General features: G+C 39.3%; 1 protein-coding gene across 1 annotated transcript in view; it reads left to right on the top strand.

Annotated features, from left to right (window-relative positions):
• The first annotated feature begins 880 nt into the window (after positions 1–880).
• Positions 881–13,758, top strand: part of SLC30A9 (solute carrier family 30 member 9) — a 32,932-nt gene continuing 20,054 nt past the window's right edge. Inside the window, exons 1-8 of the mRNA XM_085059067.1 lie at positions 881–1,110; positions 2,896–3,072; positions 5,399–5,461; positions 7,991–8,090; positions 8,902–8,994; positions 9,221–9,303; positions 10,318–10,376; positions 11,078–11,145. Of these exons, the coding sequence (XP_084915193.1) occupies positions 1,014–1,110; positions 2,896–3,072; positions 5,399–5,461; positions 7,991–8,090; positions 8,902–8,994; positions 9,221–9,303; positions 10,318–10,376; positions 11,078–11,145 (740 nt within the window). The 5' untranslated portion in view covers positions 881–1,013. The remainder of the gene's footprint in view (positions 1,111–2,895; positions 3,073–5,398; positions 5,462–7,990; positions 8,091–8,901; positions 8,995–9,220; positions 9,304–10,317; positions 10,377–11,077; positions 11,146–13,758) is intronic.

The raw sequence follows: 13,758 nt of genomic DNA, 5'->3' as shown, positions 1-13,758 counted from the left end.
ACACAGGCAGCCCTTACAGCCCTGGAGCACAGCATCAGCCGCATTGCACTCTCCCTGGAGAAAGACATAATTTTAAATGAAATCTTAGATTATCAGCACTGATCCTGCAAGTGCATTTTAGGGAATGGCTTAGGCTAGGGGAGTACATTTTCATAAAGAAACAGATTTAGTGTATGTGCTTTAATGTTATCTATGTCCAGGGAAAGGCAACGAAGCTGGTGAAGGGTCTGGACCACAAGTGTTGTGGGGCATGGCTGAGGGAGCTGGGGGTACTTATCCTGGAGAAAAGGAGACTCAGGGGAGAGCTTATCACTCTCCACAACGGCCTGAAAGGAGGCTGGGGCCTGGTGGGTCAGCCTGTGCACCCAGGAAACTGACACGTCGGGAAGGCATAGTCTGAACCTGCGCCAGGGGAAGCTTAGATTGGACATCCTGAAGAATTTCTTCCCATCAGGGGTCATTAGACACTGGAATGGGCTGCCCAGGAAGTGGTGGAGTCACCGACCCTGGAGGTGTTTAACGAACGACTGGCCGTGGCTCAGTGCCACGGTCTGGTTGACAAGGTGAGGTTCGATCACAGGTTGGACTCGATAGGTTGGATCTCAGAGGTCTTTTCCCTGATCTTATAAAAAAATTGTCTTGCGTGTTTTTACGTACGCTAACAGATCTACCGGGCGTACGCTTGCTGCGCGCGCCCGTGTGCATTAGCCCGCCAGCAGGCGCCGTGAAAGAGCAGCAGCCGCTCCCGAGCCGGGTCGGTTCCCCGGGCCCGCCCGGCCCACAGCCGCCCCGCTCCCCCGGCAGGTGCGGCCGCGGCGCAGGCGCGGCGGGCGGGGCGGTGAGTCAGCGGCGGCCCCGCCGTGCCCCCGCACATCCGGGTGTCGCGGCGCCGCCCACCGCCGGCCTCCGGCCACCGCCGCCGCCCGGGGCCACGGGGCTCCGCCGCAGCCGCGCCGGCCTCCGCCGATGCGAATCGCCGCCGTCCCTCCGGCCGCTGCCGAGCGGCCGCCGCCATGATGCCGGCCCTGGCCGCCCAGCGGCGGGGCTGCCGCGGCCTCTACCGCCTGTACCTGCGGTGCCAGGCGGCTCCGCGGCCCCGCGCCTGCCACGGTGAGTCCCGCGGGGCCCGGCCCGCTGCGCCGCGTCCGCCGGCTCCCGCCCGCGCCGGCCGAGGCTCGCAGGGAGCTGCGACGGAGCTGCGCTCTCCCTGGGGCACGGCGGGTGCGGGCACACGCCGGCGGTGGTGGCGGCCGGGGTCCCTCCGAGGCGGTAGCACCGCTGCGGGCACTCGCGGGCCGGGAGCGCCGGCTGCTTTCTGCGGGTCGGCTTTCAACAGAATGGAAACGTGCGAGTGTTGTGCGAGCGCAGTGCCGGGCCGCTGTGTCCTGGGCAGCGCTGTGCCAGCCCCGTCTGACGTACAGCGGGCGCGTCACGCCGGGAGTGAAGTTTGCAGGAATTACATAAAATGTAGCGCGGTTTGGTGTTGGTCCGAGGAGCCAGCCTCGGCTTTTCCTTCAGGCCGCCGAGCTCATGGAATTTGAATTCTGAGCAGTTTCCTCCTTCTTCGTGTAGTCACTAACGGTTGAATTGCAGTAAATGCGCTTTTCTTTTAGCGGTTTATTGTGTGTGCATGGATTAGTAGGAAAAATGTCCTCTAAATGTGCTGATTAAGTTTCCCTTTTCAACTGCTCCAGTATCACCAAAGCTCAGGAAACAGCACTGCTCATCTTGTGCCGCATGTTTTTTGTAGTGTTTTAAAAATTCATAATCACTAAGTTCAGTGAACTGTGTTTTTAGGGCTTTTGTCACATGTGCGACAACTGTTAGTAAGAGCTGATCTGTCCTTTTTTGGTGAAATTTTTCCTTCAGTAAGGTTCAGGTCAGTGCGCACAGACATGCAGGTGTGCAAAAGACAAAAAAGGAAAGCTGTTGGCACTTATATGGAATAAACAGTTCTGTAAAATAGGATTTTTTTGTGAGAGGTGTGTTATTCGTAGACAAGTGGTTGTGCTTTGTATGATTTGATTTACTAGCACCTCGTAATTTACAAAAATATATTTATTTTTTAGTGAGCACTTTCCAAAGCAGCCAATTTCCCTGCTGCATTTCTGGTTGGAGGTGTTATTTACCCTCTCTACAGAAGTGTTGTGCTCTGTAAAAGAAACTGGTCGCTAATACAAGTTGGTCTGTGCTGCAACTCTGCTTTTGGCTGATCTTTTGAAATAGAAGATTGCCTACCCAGGGTGGTTTCTCAATGGACTTTTTGCATATTTATCTTGTAATTAGTCTGTTGTGAATGTTGCAGAATTTAAGATACTTCCCTATTAAATGTTTTGTACAATGTCATTTGCTTTTCTGTGTGATTTCTGTAGCAACTGTGTAATGCACACAGTTCAGTTTTTCTTCATTGGTAAGCTGTGATTTGTACACAGTGTGCACTGAGTCAAATGAAATGGCAACACTGGCTAATAGCTTTGTAGTGGTCTGTATTTGTTCTTTTATCAATACATAGTTTTTAAAGACTTTGAGGCAGTATGACTAGAATGGGACTTAATATATCAGAAATCCAATTTTGTCAAATAGCTTTGTACTTTCATGTTGGGTTTTTTTTTGAACCTTTAAGATCATCCAGAGGTGTCTGGAAAAAATGCATGCTGGACTGTGGGAAAAAATCCGTAATGTGAAGATGAAGTTTCAAAGTGGATGTTTGAAGGGAGTTAGTGAAAGCATGCTTTGTACTCTCATTTTGTAGTTCATAAACATGGGTAGAATAAGGACAGATCACTACTTACTAACTAATTTTCCATAACTTATACTGGTAGAGCAGAACCGCTTTCCATTCTATTTTCGTCCAAAATGGCTGCCTGAAAGAGCTTTTTTGCTTCCCCCTGTTAGGATGGCAAGTTTCAATGAAAAGTGGGAGCCTGTCTTATATTCTACCATGCAATCGCCTGCCAGTGCAGCTAATGAGTCAAGTAAGAGTTTATACCTCCAATGGTCAGAAGAAGGATCATGGATCAGAAGATACAAATGGATCAGCCCGTGGAGAAACCCTGCATAAAGTTGAAACAGGTAGTACTAAGCTACAATAAAGAGTATTTATAAAAATGTAAAAACTTAATATATTTAGTGGTAAGTTTTTTCTTTCAATTGTGCAATAATACTACTGCAGAATTCTTGGTATTTTTTATTGTGGGCATCTGTGTAGGAAATTCAAATGCCTAAGTGGGGGGGAATGCTGAATTTTATTTCTTTGTCGTTCTGGTATTTAAAGGGTTTAAGTTTAGAGTAATCAAATTTAAAGTGGTGATGGTAAAAATGTGCATGTTGAAAAGGATTAAATAATTCAAGGCATAAGAAATGGAATGTATTACTCATCTTTCACCACTCTGCTTGCTTATTTGAATTTTTTTGGCAATTTTTTAGGTATGTTTTGTCAAAGGAGCTAATGATAAGCATTGAATGAGTGTCACTATTGAGCATTGTGGTATCTCAAGGCTAGGCTATAAATGACAGGTAAAGAAGGTTGAGCTGTTCCATCTGCTAGAGCTTCCTAATCTGACAGTTGTTAGAACTGTAGCATTCTACAACTGAGTAGTCTTCTAAAGAAAGTTTCCTTTTCCTCATTGTCAGGATAGCAGATATTTGTTCCTTCTTTAGTAATTTGTAAATTCCTGAGGCTTGCAACAGTCTTTAAAAGCTAGTAACTGTAGCCAGCTAAGTGTATTTCATTCCGATGTTTGGAAGTACAAAAGGGACTCTTTAAAGTTGTTCAGTCTTAAAAGTTCTGGCATATCACCCTCTACTTGTCTGAAAAATAGTGATTGTGAATTGAAGTATTCTGTATCCTTTTTCCTCACTGATTTTGTTCAGTCTCTGAGCGGAGGTAGTAGACTTCAAAAGGGTACTTCATGTGCATAGATCTCTGTGCATGGATATAATCTTAATATTTTTGTGCCTTCCACCCCCCCCTGAAATCTTGTGACGCAGTCTTTTGTTAAATGGTGTTTGTGATACTTCTTTTAATGATATAACTGGTTGTACATGTTTTTTGAAAAGAAGCTTCTACTCAGTTTTTGCAAAGCAATTTTAGTGGAAGTTTTTTGTCATGATTATTGATGGATCAGCTGCTTGGTGTTTTAAACTAGGCAAGAAAAGAAAGGAAAGGGACAACAAAGGGATTTTTTTCTTTTGTTTTCAAGTGAAAGGGATGACTGTTTAAAGAATCCTAGTTATTTGTGGTGCAGCCTTATTTGCTGTGTAGTAAGATCAGCTTCATAAGTTTATTTGTGAATAAATAAATTTATTAAATGTTATTTTTACAAGAAAGTATCCTTGAATTGTTATTAGCTGTAGTTCTCAGTTTTTAGGGCATTAACTAATTGCCTAATTGAAACATAGTTATGTAGTCCAAGCTTCAAGAGAATCTGATCTTTGAATAATTTGTGTAGAATGTTATGCTAGGAGTACCTCATTACTTAACACTAACCTGCTTGAGAAATCTTAATTTTATTTAATATATCTCTTTCAATATGGTAATTTTAAAATTTGTTAATCATTATGAATGTGTGGCAAACCTCCAACATTATAGAGTGGTAGGGCACGAAAGAGCAGATATGTTGGTTTGACATGTTGGAACCATAAGGTTTTTGTTCTGAAAGCTGTGTTGAGATGTAGGAGACAAGGATTGATATTTGTTTGTACTTTCAAGTAGTACTTCTGGTTTCTGAGAAGCAATCTCACAGAAATTACTGGACTTTATCATTTTCCAAATAATAAGGTTTATTTCACTATTGTGAATTATATTTTATTGGGTTTTTTAATAGAATAATATCCTCAAGCTTCAAAACCAGCTAAAAGACTTCATTTTCGCTCCAGCTTGTTACATATGAGTTGTGGATTTTAGTTTAAATATTCTGTATTTTAAGGAGTTAACTTTTTGTAAATGAAGAAGCTTCAGTCCCTTAAAATTGAATCTCGGCTTGGAAGTTCTGAAACACTTTGATACATGGCAGCCATATACTATATGGAATTAATTATATTTACTAATGTAAAGTTTTGCATAAAACTTGTCCCAAACCATAACTGCACTGTTAAAATATATATTTTTTAAATTCAGGATGCTTTCTGAAGTATGTTGCAAATTGGTGCTCTTCTGCAAGCTGCTAGAAGTTTGTTGATCAATGTTGTATTAAATGTTTACTTTTGTTAATTATTTTTTTTTCTGTTTCTGTCTTTTAAAAGTTTAAATGTTGGAAATCTGGCAAATACATTTTCTAATTGTCAGGGTGCAAAGCAATATTAAGATATATTCTAATTTTGTTGTGTCAGTCAAACTCTACTATGAAGAAAAGTAGGTACTTCCACATTTACAGTGAGCTTTAATTTTATTTCACAGGACAAGATACAACCAATGCAGGTCAAAAGCAATCTTCACCTAAACAGCCAATCCAAGTAAAAGGTAAAGAAGTGTATCGAAGTGTATCGAAGTGTATTTTTAGTGTATTGAAACTTTAATGCTGTTTGCTAATAGTAAAAAAGAAAAAATAGATGTAAGGAAACTGGCTCCTCTTTAGTTGTGTGGACAAGTCATGTGAATAATATTTTAAAACACATTTGTATGCCAGCTTTGTTTAGTACCCGTTTATTTGAAAATGACTCCTAAAAAATCAAATATACCAGCATTCCTTCTAATTACTCACTCTTCTGTGCTTGTTTGTAATTTTCATTTAAGATACAGAAAAGACTGATTTGTTTTTTCCATGTGTTGTTGCAGTCTGTCCTCCTTGCGTGTTTCCAGGCATGTCCATTCACCCTCTTAGACTTAATGTGGCTAAGCTAAATACTTGATCTTCCCCGTTCCTTGTTCTAAGTCTTCCTCTGTTTCTTATTACTGAGTTAATCTAATCAGTGTTGCTTCTAAATATATTTTGACCAGATGAACTACCTAATCTGAGTTCTGTAAAATTCCCATTTGTGTGTAGTAATGTGGTGGGCTTGACACTGATGGGACACCAGGTGTCCACCCTAGCTGGTCTATCACTCCTCTCCTTAGCTGGATAGGGAAGAGACAATGTAATGAAAGGATCATGAGTCAAGATAAGAACAGGGACAGATCACTCACCAATTACTGTCACGGGCAAAACAGATTGGACTTGGGGAAAATCAGTTTATTTTATTGCCAGTCAAATCAGACTACTGTACTGAGAAATAAAAACTAAATCTTAAAACACCTTCCTCCAACCCTTCACTTCTTCCCAGGCTTAATTTTCTCCTGATTTTCTCTACCTTCTCATCCCCAGTGGTGCAGGAGCACCTGCCACTTCTTCCTCCTTGGAGAAGGGACTCACAACTCTTCCCCTGCTCCAGCATGGGGTCCTTCCACAGGAGAGAGTCCTCCATGTACTTCTCCAGTGTGAGTCCTTCCCTTGTGCTGCAGTTTTTCATGAACTGCTCCAGTGTGGATCCCTCTTTCATGGGGTGCTGTACTTCAGGAACAGGCTGCTCCGGTTTGGACCTACAGGGTCACAAATCCTGCCAGCAAACCTGTTCCAGCGTGATCTCCTCCCTCCATGGGTCCGCAAGTCCTGCCTGCTCCACTGTGGGCTTCCCAGGGGGTCACAGCCTCCTTTGGGCATCCATCTGCTCCAGTGTTTGGTCCTCCATCAGGGGCACAGCTGCCTCACCATGGACTGCAGGGGAATCTCTGCTCTGGTGCCTGGAGCACCTCCTCCCCTCCTTCTGCACTGACCTTGGTGTCTGCAGAGCTGTTTGTCTCACGTGTTCTCACTCCTCTCTCCTGGCTGCAGTTGCCATTGCACAGGGTTTTTTCCCCTGCTTGTTAAACACGTTATCCCAGAGGTGCTACCACTGTTAGTGATGGACTCAGCCCTGGCCAGTGGTGGGTCCCTCTTGGAGCTCGCTGGCATTGATCTGCCAGGCACAGTGGAAGCTTCTGGCAGCTTCCCACAGAAGCCACCCCTGTAGCCCTCCGCTACCAAAGCTTGCCATGCAAACCCAATCCAAGTAAATAGATGCTTTAGTCTTCAGTTACATTGTTTAAAAACATGAGTGGGTAAAATAAGCGTATAACTTTCTTTCATATTTTTAATTTGTCATGACTTGATTTCACTCCATCTTTATGTGATGTGTGCTCTAAGGTCTCATGGGTAGAATTTGAACTTTTTGTTTTAAGTTGTATCTGTAATGTTAGTTACATTACAATGTTAGTTATTTGTGTTATAGCCTTCCAAAAATGTAACTAGTCTTCCAATAAGCATGTTTTAAATGGAGTGTAGAATGGTTTACATTTGAGAATTAGATGAAGTTATGTACATACAGACAAGCAGGAAATAATGGCATAAATTTAAAATTCCATGTATAATTTTTCTGAATGTGTGTGATATGCTTTTCCTTGTGCATGAAAATCTGATGTGATAAGAGTACATCTTCTAGACATAAAAAACACTATAAATTAAAAAGGTATGTTTTTTATTGTTATAAATGCTCAATGTTAAGAGTACTAATTTTGAAGGTAATAGTTGAGAAAAATTATGTGTGCAGTCAGTCTCGTTACTCTGTATGCTCTGCAAAGGGGAAGAGTCTTATCTGCAGAAGGGTGAATTGATTAACTATTGGAAAAAATAGGAACTGTGGAGTCTGTTGCTATCTCAGTTGCTAGACCAAGGGTTTAGAAATGGCCATATCAAAGTTGGAGAACTAGCTGACAGTTCTAAACTGCCTTTTAGAACCCTGAACTACAGCCTCGTTAGTAGCATTTTTGGGGCTAAATAATCCTGCTCTTACTCATTTCCACAATGAAGAAGATGTCTTTCTCTTCACTGTCAATTTTCTGTATCTCTGACAAGCATTGTTTTTCAGATTTCCCCGTAGAGATATCACAATATGACATTAGATTGAATTACTTTTTGAGGTTTCTGCTGTAGTCTCCGTGAGTGACTTAACTTGTATATCTGTTTCTTTTTTTAAGTGAAAGCAGTCCTTAAAAAAAGAGAGTATGGACCAAAATACACACAAAATAACTTCATCACTGGAGTCAGAGCAATAAACGAGTTTTGTCTTAAATCCAGGTATGAGGGGTTTGCGTTGAGATTTAAATTCTGAATGTTTATTCATATTTGCATGAAAAGTAATTGTGATTGTGGAGTGATTTGGCACAACAACTTTTTCTAAATGCTTTTGTGGTGTACCTAATTGTAAGTGGCTGAAGTTAGTTCTTGCTTACATAGTTTTGCAGTGGACTAGGAGTTGGCACTTAATTTGCATATTTCAGTACTTGCTTCTTAAAGTAGTTTATTTGTACTTATGAGACCATAAGTCTAGTTGGGGGAGAGACACCTCTGTTCCTCCCTGGTTTTTACAACATGGTGTAGATGCCCTAATATGTAGCTCAGCACAGGAAATTTTATCTGTTTGCCTAAGTAGCTTTGTTATCTTCAGCCTTTTGCAGCTTGTGCTGAGAGTGTAAGTTTTGGGCTTAAATTTCTTAACTTTTCTTGTCACTTGACTTCAGATTTCCATTTGAAGGTGCTAATTCATGAACCCTCTTGTTTAGCGTATGTGCACATTATCAATTACATACAGATGATTCACTGGACGTTTTATTATTTAGTGTTTGAATACTTTGTCTTCGGTGTGTAGTATTTCATAGTATGAGGGCATGATTTGGACTTCTGGGTGTGAAAAGCAGTGGTTTTCAATAGCATCCTAGAGATCACTTGCTTCGTGTTGTCTGTCTCTTCTGTTTGAAGTAAACACCTTCACTTTTTTTGTACAGCAAATTAGTAATATCAAAATTGTGGAACATCACCCAGATGTAAAAGTCAAATTAGAACACTGTGAATGTTTTCTTGCACTGAACTCTTTGTCCACTTTCCGTAGTGATTTAGACCAGCTGAGGAAAATTAAACGACGAAGTCCCCATGATGACACTGAGACTTTCACCGTGTATCTGAGATCGGATGTAGAGGCAAAGTAAGAACATTTAAAATGGATGATATGAGAGAGAGAAGAGAGTTTTAAAAGTCAGGTTTGCAATGTGAAAATGTAGTAATGTTTTCCATTTTTTATCTGAACACTTTTTATATTCTGATTATTGTAATAATGACACTGCATATATAAAATTGGAGGGTATGTTTTTATGCTTGAAAAAATAGTTGCATGAATAGAAACATTGTTAAGTTACTGTTACTTCATGCAGGTCTCTTGAAGTTTGGGGTAGTCCAGAGGCTCTTGCCAGAGAACGGAAACGACGTAAAGAGGCAGAGATCAAGTACAGAGAAAGTGAGTATAGAGTTATCAAATAACTTGAAATGTAAAATAAAGTATGATTGTTAGAAATCTGTTAGATAGTGTTATTTTATTGAAACATGAAAATTTGGAACTAGAGTAACGTGTTACTAGCTATGCAGATACAGTCTGTTACTATCTTGCAATTTATCATCTTTGTGATACAGCAAGAACACACAGTTGAGATCTATAGTCATACTCTTTTGGGGAGGCTTTCAATTTTTAGATGATATTTTGTATTTTCAACGTATTTGTATTTTTTCTAATTGAGAATTTTGGAAAGAGTTAAAACTGATCCAGATGTTTATACCACACCGTTACTGATTAATTTTTATTTCTGGAAAGAATTCAGCTTGCCTTTGGGTTTCAGAAGGGGAGAACTACCCCTAAATCATATTTTTTTGTGTAACATTATTTTTGTTACCCTTGCTGGTGTTACCAATAACATGTGCAGCCAAATCAGTAGTTGGTAATATATTTGGATCTGTCTAGTCAGTTAAAATCCCAGGAGAGGCAATACTGCTTCAAGGTACTTAGTACAGTTGTGCACCTTAAAATGAGAGGTCAGGTTTTTTTGAAACAGCTGTGCTACTAGAACACACTTCTAGGAAAAAGGCTAGAACTGCAGGCATCTGTTCAGGTATCTGTAAGTGTACTTAGAGTGCAGTCAGGAGCTTCAAAATTTTTATTGACCTGCAGAATAATTCTTGGATATAAATAAAATGCCTGAAGTTGACTAGTGTATTTTGAGTTTTTCCCTCTGTGTATTATCATTTAGTAGTAGAAATAGTAACAAGGTATAGGATCATAACAGATTGTATTTGTCATTTTGCATGAGTATGTAACAATATGTGTTTCTGATAACAGTACCAAGTGAGGAATTTTTTCACAGATAGGTAGATCATGTAGCTCTTATTAGAAGTTGGCTGCTGCATAAAAAAAGTAGACTTCAGTTGCTGAAACTACTGGTTACTAGTGCATATTCATGATAATAATTTTGTACTGCAGATCTGTTTAGAAACCAAAGGCTGTTGTGGGAATACAAGGAGTTCTTCGGAAATACTAAGGTATGGATGTTTTCAAGTATTTGGCTAGAAAAGTGTCATGAAATGTATTATGACACCTTTTGAAGGAAAATTTGTAATGGTTACGTAAGCTTAACTAAATAAATATTATTGAAAGGTTTATTTGCACTTTAATATACCAGATGTAGCAGTAGGTGTTATGATGACAGCTTGAATGGGTTCCTACTGTGACCATGTAAGAGGGTTTTTTCAATTGCCTTCTTATCAAAATTGCAGCTTTACTTGTGATTTCATGTATAACCTATTAATATCTGTGGTGAATATTTTGTTAATGTAACAAAAGGCTGAGTAAGTTTCTTAAGGAAAAAGACCCCAGAAGATGCATGCTTTTGTCTATGCACTGCTAGCCCTTCCTCTTTGCTTAAGCAGGCACATAGCCTAGCTCCAGGTGCTTGGGTGTATTGAATGATTCCTTAGCAGGCTCAGGACCTTATGGCTGCAGTGGCCTCTGCTGGAGACTTCACTGGATGTTTATCTTTTTTATAGCCATCCCTTTGTAGAAATGTGTAAGACCCAACTGCACTTTGGCTGAAAATTCAGTGGTGAATTAGTTGTCTTCAAGAACTGTAGCTTCACTTTTGCAATACAGGGCAGTGCAAGGTTTTTTATTTAATAATTTGTATGGTAGGTGTTTCATGAGGTCAAGAATTAATTATTTAATAACCTGTTATCTCTTTATGTAGCCACGCTCCAGTACAGCAGCTATGTTTTTCAAGGGACCAGGGAAGGTGGTAATGGTAGCTATTTGCATGTAAGTAAACAAAAAATAATGTTTATACAAGTATAAAGCAATTTATTTATATTATCTTGGAAATAGTAACCATGTGTGTATTTAAGATAAAGATACCTGTGTCTGTAACTGAAATGAATAGAGTTACCTGTTTGTTGTTGATAGGAGAGAGTTTATGTGAATACATTCATCAATACGTAGAGATCAGGTATTGAATATATCTCTGATGAGAGAAGAGCACATTTTTTGGAGTTGATCAGATGATACAGTTTCTTAATGTGAAAACTGAAATTTTGAAGGCTGTGAAGAGACAGGTATTTAAAGTTGTGCTTTTCTCTTGCTCGTTCTTGAGAGGAAGCTTTTCATGCATTTTTAACCATCTTCCATATAACCAACAGAAAATAATTCACTCTTCTCTTTATACCGTTATTGAATTATTTTCTTTTCTAACTGAAAAGGGGATATTTTTGGAATTTTTTGCCTTTCACATATTTTACAACTTTGAATGAAACAAAGTTAAGTTAATGATCCTGATGTAAAGCAAGTGATCACAGAGATTATCTGGCATGAAATAGGAGGAAGTGTGTTGAGTTTCTCTGAGGAAATGAAGTCTAAAACTTGCTTGCCATGAAACCTTCCAATTTTTCAATACATTTTGTTTTGTAAAAGCTATTTATTTTTTAAGACGCTATTGATATAAATGAGCATAATAGAAAGAGGAAAATACGTTTTTTTGGCTCAGGAAACAAAAATGTTTTGAGCAGGAAGTAACTCTTTGAGCTTCTACAAAACTATATTCTTTTATTTGGGGATGAAAAATACAAAGCTCATTTGACTGAAAACCTCCCTCTTTACTGAGTATTCTACTAGTAACTTTTCAGAGCCTTCGAAGTTAAAGACATGTAAGAATTTTTAGTATGGTAATTTCTAATGAAACAAAAAAGGCTGGGGGTGCTGTGGTCATTTCTGCCTCCTCTGTTTCTTACATTCATTCAGAGAAAACAGACCTTTCTTCCTGCTTTGTAGATAGGGCATTGCTGTAAACATGGCCTTCTCTTCACTTCATAAATGCCTTTTGATCATTGGGTATTTTTATATGTCAATGCCTGGCAGCCAGGCCAGGAGAAGTTTGTAGAGACAGTTGTGTTGCTCAGTCATCTTTTTGTTGAACTTTTTCAGAAGTTCAGGCTGCTCTTGGAACTCAAATAATCTGATGACTTTTCAGAGATTTAAGTCAAGGCCACCATCAATGCTCCTTTGTTTGTGGTCCTGATCTTTTTAATGGCTTTTGGCTTTGTGTCAAGAAGGATCAATCTGTCTTAACTTCCCTAGTTAGAATTATTTGGTAGACTTTTAACAAACTTCAGGCTTCCCCAGTGAGGATGAAGTGTGGTTCAGTCAAAAGCAGAGTTCATTGGATCTGTGTGTGAGGGTATAGACCAGCTGCACTGGAACACTCTGTGTTAATAGAATTCTCTGTGTGAGGGAGACTTTAAAGCTCTGCTACAGAAATACAGGAAGGTAATATTTTTTATCAAAAAGGGAATGATCTGTTATTAGGAAAACATTCTTCAGTGTCTGGCTTTGTTGGAGTGATTTCATTGTCACACCAATGCTTTACTTTTTAAGCAGTACAAAGTTTGTATAGTACATAATATTTTTTAAAAAATACTAGGGGTGAAGGGTGTTAGAAATGTTACCACTTCTTTGGAAGTAGATGTGATGAAGGGTGTTTATTTCTCCAATCTAGGGCCTGAATAGAAGATTCTTTTCCATAGATTCATAATGGATCTGAATATTTTAGTTTGATTTTTATTAAGTTTTGACATTTATTTTTTTTTACTGTTAAGAGTCTAAATATTTCGTGTACCTAGACAGAGATGGTTGTGTTAATCATACCAGGTCTATCTAAACCAGTATCTGATGCTGTAAGGTAGAGTATAAAGAACAGGCAATTGTATGATGTACACTTCCCTCTGTATATTTCTCAACTCCATGTATTTCCTGTTCCCCATATACATCTTGGAGTTTTGAGATGCTTATCTTTGAAACAAATTTTGAATGATAGATCTGTAAATGCAAGTATTAATGCCCTTTATTCAAGTTTACTGTTCAGTCAGGATAGGTTTATTTGAATTTCCTTTAATTGTAGCTTAAATTATTAAGTTAGGAACCTTGATTTGGATCTGCTTTTACATTTGTGTAATTTTTTCAAAGAAATGCTGATTCTGTTTATGTATCAGTACATTTTAAAGTTACCAATTAAACGTAGACTTTACACTAAAATTGACATGTTTTCTGACAAGAAGGAACATATGTACTTTTTCAGCACTCTTTCCCTCATTTTGCTGGTGAACGTCTGCCTCCTAAGTGGACTTTGGAATACAGTTATAAAGAGTTGCATTGAATTTTACTTAGTGAATCCTGGGTTTTGTTTGTTTGTTTTTGGTATTTCTTGGCATGATGTCCAAATCATTACAATAAATATTTCAGACTTTACCCAGCTTTGGTTTGTGTTCTGTTAAGATTTCCTATTTTGAGGTCCATGCAGGTAGAAATGAGGTCGCTGAATTAGTCAGTTCAGTTCAATACAGTAGAGGAAACACTTTCTGAAGTGGTGGTCACTGATGTAAA

The sequence above is a fragment of the Lichenostomus cassidix genome, chromosome 4 (genome assembly GCF_008360975.1).
Source record: "Lichenostomus cassidix isolate B80296 chromosome 4, HeHo_3.0, whole genome shotgun sequence".
Lineage (NCBI taxonomy): Eukaryota > Metazoa > Chordata > Aves > Passeriformes > Meliphagidae > Lichenostomus > Lichenostomus cassidix.
Note: the sequence above shows the minus strand (reverse complement) of the source record. Positions and strands in the feature narration are given on the sequence as shown.